General features: G+C 33.8%; 1 protein-coding gene across 1 annotated transcript; it reads right to left on the bottom strand.

Annotated features, from left to right (window-relative positions):
• Positions 1–4,369: 4,369 nt before the first annotated feature.
• Positions 4,370–5,185, bottom strand: LOC116015861 (E3 ubiquitin-protein ligase MARCH2-like). Its single transcript, XM_031256030.1, has 4 exons — positions 5,090–5,185; positions 4,914–4,985; positions 4,603–4,670; positions 4,370–4,484 (listed from the first exon to the last, which is right to left on the bottom strand). The coding sequence occupies exons 1-4, from the start codon at positions 5,183–5,185 to the stop codon at positions 4,370–4,372; spliced, it is 351 nt and encodes a 116-aa protein (XP_031111890.1).
• Positions 5,186–8,043: the final 2,858 nt, after the last annotated feature.

The raw sequence follows: 8,043 nt of genomic DNA, 5'->3' as shown, positions 1-8,043 counted from the left end.
CATGCTTCATCTTTTGCAAAGGTAACATCACGACTGACAATCACCTTTTTTGCCATGAGATTATACAATTTATAGCCTCCTTGCTTGTAAACTACTAGCATTGTTTTCTCTGCTCTATTATCAAGTTTAGTCCTCGTTGTTGCAGGTATATATGCATATCCAATTGATCCAAGCACCTTCAAGTGCTTCACATTTGGTTTGAATCCACTCCAAGCGTTAGTAGGAGTTACATCAAATGCAATCCTAATAGGTGATCTATTCAACAAGTAAACTACGCAAGCAACTGCTTCAGCACAAAAATAATTTGGCACACCTCTCGCTTTGAGTAGGCTTCTTGTCAGTATGGGTATGTTTCTCCTCTTGATCACTCCATTGTGTTGTGGAGTCTACATGAATGTAGTATTGTGTTGCACCCCATGTTCTTTACAATACATCTTAAATTCATTAGATGTATATTCACCTCCACCATCACTTTGTAGAATTTTAAGAAAATGATCACTTTATTTTTCAACAATGGATTTAAATTTCTTAAAGAAATCAAATACTTCATCTTTTCTTCTAAAAAATAAACCCACGCTTAAGAAAATACATGTTACCACCAAGTGATGGAATGTTCATAGGCCCACATACGTAAATATGTAGAGATCCCGGGGTTGTTTTGTACGCCAAGAAACTCTAGATAATGGTAACTGATGACTTTCTCCAAAAACACAAGCTTCACACAATTGTTCGGGATGACTAATACATGGTAAACCCTTTACCATATTCTGTTTGACAAGTTGCTCAAGACTTTTGAAATTTAGGTGTCCAAAAGAATATACCAAAGTCGTGACTCATCACCCACAATTGCACTTAAACATTTATATTCACCTTTAGTAATATCAACTGGAAACATTCAATTCTTTGATAAATATGTTTTAAGAATTACCTTGTTTATCAAAGATCGAAAACTAATTGCCATAAATATTTATCATGTACGTTTTTCGGCCAATTGCCCCATTCTCAATAAATTACTCTTCATATCATGTACATACAAAACATTAGAAATGTACATGAGATCTCCATTCTTCAATGTGATGAGTATTTTGCCTTTTCTAGTCACTACGACGGTCTTACTATCACCGAACTTGACAGTTTTGTGGAATGATTCGTCAAGCTCGTTGAACAACTCTTTCATGCCACACATATAATTTGTCCATCCTAGTATCCAAATACCATGTGTGTCGATTTGGATCATCATTTGATGAAGAAACCATCAAAAAACTAGTATGGTATATTTCAACAACATTTCCAACACCATCTGAGTTACTAACCTCGTGTGCATAATTGGCAGTCTATTTTGTCATTCTTGTACCATCATTCATTTGCATTATGACTACGTTTGTGACAACAATAATACTCTACATTTGATTTGTCATGTTTCCCTCTACCACGTCCATGACCTTGACCTCTCAAAGTCTGTGTGTTGGAACACATGTTGTTTGTTCACCACACGTCCTCTGTTGGAGTGATTTCCACTTCTTCCTCTACCTCTACTACCTCTACTGGAATCACCAATCGAGGCTTGCACTTGAAGGGCTTGTTCTAATGACTTCTCAAATTTGTTGTTGTTGTCATTAAACCTCAACTCGTGTGCCTTCAATGAACCAGATAATGACTTGTTTAGAAAAAGTTTCACTAATGTTGTTCATGTTGTTGGCCAATGCTAGAACACGATTAATATAGGAATCAATCGTCTCACCAATCCATCTGCAATAACTCATACTGGCACCTTATTGTTTGAAGACGTACCCTGGCCTCTTGGTTTTATCATTACTACCATTGTACGAGTTGATAAGAATATTCCATGCCTCATACGAGGTTTTCGCACCTTCAATCCGCTCAAAGGTTTCACCACTCATCCCTTGATGGATGTAGTACCACAACTACTTGTCTTTCTTCTTCTCAACTGCATTGTTTGCCAATTCTTTAGGAATTCCACTTTCAACAATTTCCAACAAATCATGATAATCAAACAACACATTCATTTGAGCGCACCAACGATTCTAGTTCTTTCCATAAAGAACAAGACTAGAAAGATGGGCTACTCTTTCATTGTGACAGGTTAGAAGGGCCGAAGATTGCTTTGATACCAGTTTGTAGAATAATTGGGGCATAAAGTTGCAGAACAAAAGTGTGTTGAAACTAACAATCCTGATAGCAGACGCTAGTGCTAAAAGAAAATAACAGAAGGATAATATTACAAATGATAATATGTCTTGTCTTGTCTTGTCTCATTATAAAGCTTGTCTTACACCCTTTATATAGGTGTAAAGACTAAAAATAGAATCATACAACCTAGAAAATGGGTCCCTATAAAATAGATCTTAACTAACTACCACGAATAATTCAACAATTAATGATAAATAAATCAGAATTATATGATGATCCAAAAAGTTGTACGTCGGGGACCATAATATAATTTGCCATAACTATGTATAGTTATATATTGCTACATATTTCTTGAATAGTAAATTATGATGTTAAATAATGCTTTAATTTTTTTTTTTCAAAAATCACATGCATAAACATTTGTGAGACTATTTCAAGTGAAATTAAACTTATAAATTTTTTTTAGCAAAATTGTAATGCTCCAAAAAAGTATTATATTAGTACTAAAATGTATTATATGTTTAAGTAATATGATCTCATACAAGATCAACCGTTTAAAAATTACTTGAAGTGAATCATAGTTAAATAATATTGAAAAGAGTTAATTCAAGTTGATGTCCATTGTCTTTTGTAGCAATTCCACGTTTAGTATCAGATTATCGTTTTGATATTAAACACCTCAAACTATTAAAGAACCAAATTCACAATTTTAACAAAAATTGATGATTATATTTGTTTACTTAAAAATTAAGAAAATTACAATACAAGATAAGAAATAATTTAACGATAAAATTGTGATTTTCCTATAAATTAAAGTAAATTCTTTAATTACATTTATTATGCCTTTTTTAATTTCTCAAAGTGATATGTATAAGAGTCATTGCCATTTTTGGTCCTACTGTTATTGGGGCATTGCCAATTTTAGTCCACTTCATTAATTTTTGCCACATTGCAGCCAGTCTTATTTAGTCATTGCCACTTTTAGTCCACCGTTGAATTCCCGTCAAATGGCCGTCCAAAACAGGGGTATTTTCGTCTTTTCATGTTTTGGTCATATCCTTTACCCTTTGTAATGGTTTTCCTTACACATTTTCATCCAATGGAGACCTAAATCTTTCTATGCGGTGTCTCCTATTTTAGACGACTGCAAAGGGTAAAGGAGATGACCAAAGCATGAAAAGACGAAAATACCATTATTTTGGACGACCATTTGATGAGAATTTTAACGGTGGACTAAAACTGGCAAGGATTAAATAAGACTGGCCACAATGTGGCAAAAATTAATGAAGTGGACTAAAATTGACAATGCCCTAGTAACAGTAAAACCAAAAATGGCAATGACTCTATGTATAATTATGTGCATTTATATATAGGGAAGATAATGTGTCCGGGGTGGGCTGGGAATGACTACATCCACTACCCAGCTCACCCTTATACTTCCTCCATACATCCCTACTCTTGACTCACAATGGGTGAATTTTGAAAAAACTCACCCTCACTAGATCTCGACATATACGTCTTATTATCTTATTAAAAATGTTTAAAAATTAATAATAATATTTAAATTGTTTACACATAATAAAATAACAAATTTTTTTAGAGACAAGGTAAAAAAGTTGCCTTTTGTTTTGATGGACATCAATATACTTGGGCCAAGTCTAGAGAAACCTTTGGATTAGACAGAAGATCAGAAAAGCTCAGCTGGATAGCATCCTAGTCTCGGTACAAGGAGCGATGCTATCGCATTGAGCGCGTTATTGGAGAAAAAGATCAATATATTGCTTATGTAGCTTAGCCTTTAGACCTTTTTGAAGAAGGTTCTATTACCAACATGTTTACTTCCATTGTGGGTAATGTATTTGGGTTCAAAGCACTGCGCGCTCTACGTTTAGAAGATTTACGAATCCCTACAGCTTATATTAAAACTTTTCAAGGCCCGCCTCACGGCATCCAAGTTGAGAGAGACTAAGGCATGGATCGATATGTTTAGAGAGGAAAAAGCAAGATCGAATAATGCTACAAACCATGCATAAAGAAGGTAGGATAATGGCATGCATGCCCTTTATAATTTTAAGAAAATTCAAGAAGTTTGTAGCCAAGTAGCTAGGAATACAAGGAATTGATCAAATTTTAAACAAAATTGACCAAATTAAGTCATCTTAAGATTGAAATATAGAAACCAATATATAATAATGATGAATCATTCGAGAATATATATTCAAGAATTAGATGAACCATTCCCATTCTGCTCATTCCTATTTTGCTCTCTAAACCTCGCTGTAAAGGGATTAGGCCGATCATTGTAGTGTCTCCTCGGAATTATCCTAGCTCCCCTGATAGATATAAACAACAAATTTAATGCATAAATATGAGTATATTATATATATATATATATATATATATATATATATATATATGCTGAAGATGTAAAGTAGGAAACCTAATTATCACCTTAAGAGGCTAGGAAGCCTCCCATAGTGACGAACACGGGGAGTTGCTGTATAATCAGGCTTGAAAGGCTATAATGAAAGAAAATCAAGTAAAAAATTTATAAATAAAAGAATGAGAAAGATTTAAACATGAATCCACCTCAGCTTAATTAAAACCCTAAAACTCATATTGTTTTGACTTCAAGTAATAGAATGTGTTAACAATCATCTCTATTAAATTTACAATGATACAATCAGATTTAAAGTACCACTTATAATTAAAGTCAACTTAAAATACCTAGTGGTCTAAAAAAAAAAAAAAAACTTAATTACCTGATTGTATATCTCACACATAGTGTTTCCTTTCTCATTGCACCAACTTTGCAGACATGCCCTATGTGCGTACTGAAACCGCCCAAAACGTACACATACAATTAAGCTCCAAATAAATTTGCTCTTATGTAAAATAAACTAGCTTAGCAGTTAGCGCCACGTACATACAAACCTACCTTTAAGGTACCCCGGCAAGAGCACGGAACCTCCATATTTGAATCCAAATCTTCACCATGGCATATCCTGCACTCTACCATCTTGCTTGAAGACATATCTGCAGTTTTCGGTTCCTTGGAGAAAGCAAACCCACCCAGGCCGGGGCCAAAGAATGATGTTTAGAATGAAAATTAAGATATAAGTTCATAACAAACAAAGAATTAATTCAATGAAGAATGGGAATTTATTAGAATATACAAAAACAGAAGAAATGGAAACAAATTAAGACTCACAAGAACTCCCTTCTCAGTTCTCTTCTTCAGAGAAATCGCTGTTTGGGAACGAAGCAAAAGAACCCATCACTTTTATTATAACAGTAGACCAGATTTCATGTATAAATTAAATACAGATTATATATATATTACAGTTGGTTCGTGTAGGTTACAGTTTGTTCCAGCAATTGACCACCCCCTTCAAATGTGTCCAAATGATTATTAAAATATAATAAATTCGATCTTTCACACGTTACATGTAACATTATTTACTTAAAACTTAAGAAATTACTTTTAGAGATTAAAACAAATGGTTTTAAATTAAAAATAAGACTATCCCATAAAGGAAATTCTTTGATTACATGTATTATACCTCTTTTAATTTCTCACAAGCAAATAAAGTGATAAAGTGATAGCTATAACTTTGTGTATTTATATATAGTTACAATTTTCTAGAACCGAAATTATATTATAATCTATCTATACTATATATAAAAGCATTATCCTCCTCTAAAANTAAAAATCAAAATTGGGTTGCGCTATATATATGAAAGAGTATACAATAATGATGTATTTGGAAAATCAAATACCTTGGTCGTCTAATAATCAAACATTCTGATTAGTTGATAATATTAGTATTAGGATTAGGTGGGAATTTTGTGAAAGATTCCTGTGATCAAGTCTCATTAACGACGAATTCATGTCGAGTAGACCTTGTTGTTGTGATAATTCTTAATTCATGAGTTGTAGGGAGGGATTTATGTCACCACAAACAGAGACTAAAGCAAGTGTTGGATTCAAAGCTGGTGTAAAAGACTACAAATTGACTTATTATACTCCTGAGTACCAAACCAAAGATACTGATATCTTGGCAGCATTCCGAGTAACTCCTCAACCCGGAGTTCCACCTGAAGAAGCAGGGGCTGCGGTAGCTGCGGAATCTTCTACTGGTACATGGACAACTGTGTGGACCGATGGACTTACCAGCCTTGATCGGTACAAGGGGCGATGCTACCGCATCGAGCGCGTTATTGGAGAAAAAGATCAATATATTGCTTATGTAGCTTACCCGTTAGACCTTTTTGAAGAAGGTTCTGTTACCAACATGTTTACTTCCATTGTGGGTAATGTATTTGGGTTCAAAGCACTGCGCGCTCTACGTTTAGAAGATTTACGAATCCCTACAGCTTATATTAAAACTTTTCAAGGCCCGCCTCACGGCATCCAAGTTGAGAGAGACTAAGGCATGGATCGATATGTTTAGAGAGGAAAAAGCAAGATCGAATAATGCTACAAACCATGCATAAAGAAGGTAGGATAATGGCATGCATGCCCTTTATAATTTTAAGAAAATTCAAGAAGTTTGTAGCCAAGTAGCTAGGAATACAAGGAATTGATCAAATTTTAAACAAAATTGACCAAATTAAGTCATCTTAAGATTGAAATATAGAAACCAATATATAATAATGATGAATCATTCGAGAATATATATTCAAGAATTAGATGAACCATTCCCATTCTGCTCATTCCTATTTTGCTCTCTAAACCTCGCTGTAAAGGGATTAGGCCGATCATTGTAGTGTCTCCTCGGAATTATCCTAGCTCCCCTGATAGATATAAACAACAAATTTAATGCATAAATATGAGTATATTATATATATATATATATATATATATATATATATATATATGCTGAAGATGTAAAGTAGGAAACCTAATTATCACCTTAAGAGGCTAGGAAGCCTCCCATAGTGACGAACACGGGGAGTTGCTGTATAATCAGGCTTGAAAGGCTATAATGAAAGAAAATCAAGTAAAAAATTTATAAATAAAAGAATGAGAAAGATTTAAACATGAATCCACCTCAGCTTAATTAAAACCCTAAAACTCATATTGTTTTGACTTCAAGTAATAGAATGTGTTAACAATCATCTCTATTAAATTTACAATGATACAATCAGATTTAAAGTACCACTTATAATTAAAGTCAACTTAAAATACCTAGTGGTCTAAAAAAAAAAAAAAAACTTAATTACCTGATTGTATATCTCACACATAGTGTTTCCTTTCTCATTGCACCAACTTTGCAGACATGCCCTATGTGCGTACTGAAACCGCCCAAAACGTACACATACAATTAAGCTCCAAATAAATTTGCTCTTATGTAAAATAAACTAGCTTAGCAGTTAGCGCCACGTACATACAAACCTACCTTTAAGGTACCCCGGCAAGAGCACGGAACCTCCATATTTGAATCCAAATCTTCACCATGGCATATCCTGCACTCTACCATCTTGCTTGAAGACATATCTGCAGTTTTCGGTTCCTTGGAGAAAGCAAACCCACCCAGGCCGGGGCCAAAGAATGATGTTTAGAATGAAAATTAAGATATAAGTTCATAACAAACAAAGAATTAATTCAATGAAGAATGGGAATTTATTAGAATATACAAAAACAGAAGAAATGGAAACAAATTAAGACTCACAAGAACTCCCTTCTCAGTTCTCTTCTTCAGAGAAATCGCTGTTTGGGAACGAAGCAAAAGAACCCATCACTTTTATTATAACAGTAGACCAGATTTCATGTATAAATTAAATACAGATTATATATATATTACAGTTGGTTCGTGTAGGTTACAGTTTGTTCCAGCAATTGACCACCCCCTTCAAATGTGTCCAAATGATTATTAAAATATAATAAAT

Source organism: Ipomoea triloba, chromosome 4 (genome assembly GCF_003576645.1).
Source record: "Ipomoea triloba cultivar NCNSP0323 chromosome 4, ASM357664v1".
Classification (NCBI taxonomy): domain Eukaryota; kingdom Viridiplantae; phylum Streptophyta; class Magnoliopsida; order Solanales; family Convolvulaceae; genus Ipomoea; species Ipomoea triloba.
The sequence above is the reverse complement of the archived record's forward strand: the minus strand, read 5'-3'. Positions and strand labels throughout refer to the sequence as shown.

Coding starts and splice junctions, on each gene's coding strand:
- LOC116015861 (XM_031256030.1), bottom strand. CDS start 5,185: ATGTCTTCAAGCAAGATGGTAGAGTGCAGGATATGCCATGGTGAAGAT. Junction 4,986..5,089: donor CTTGCCGGGGTACCTTAAAG/GTAGGTTTGTAT, acceptor GGGCGGTTTCAG/TACGCACATAGGGCATGTCT. Junction 4,671..4,913: donor TGTGTGAGATATACAATCAG/GTAATTAAGTTT, acceptor CTTTCATTATAG/CCTTTCAAGCCTGATTATAC.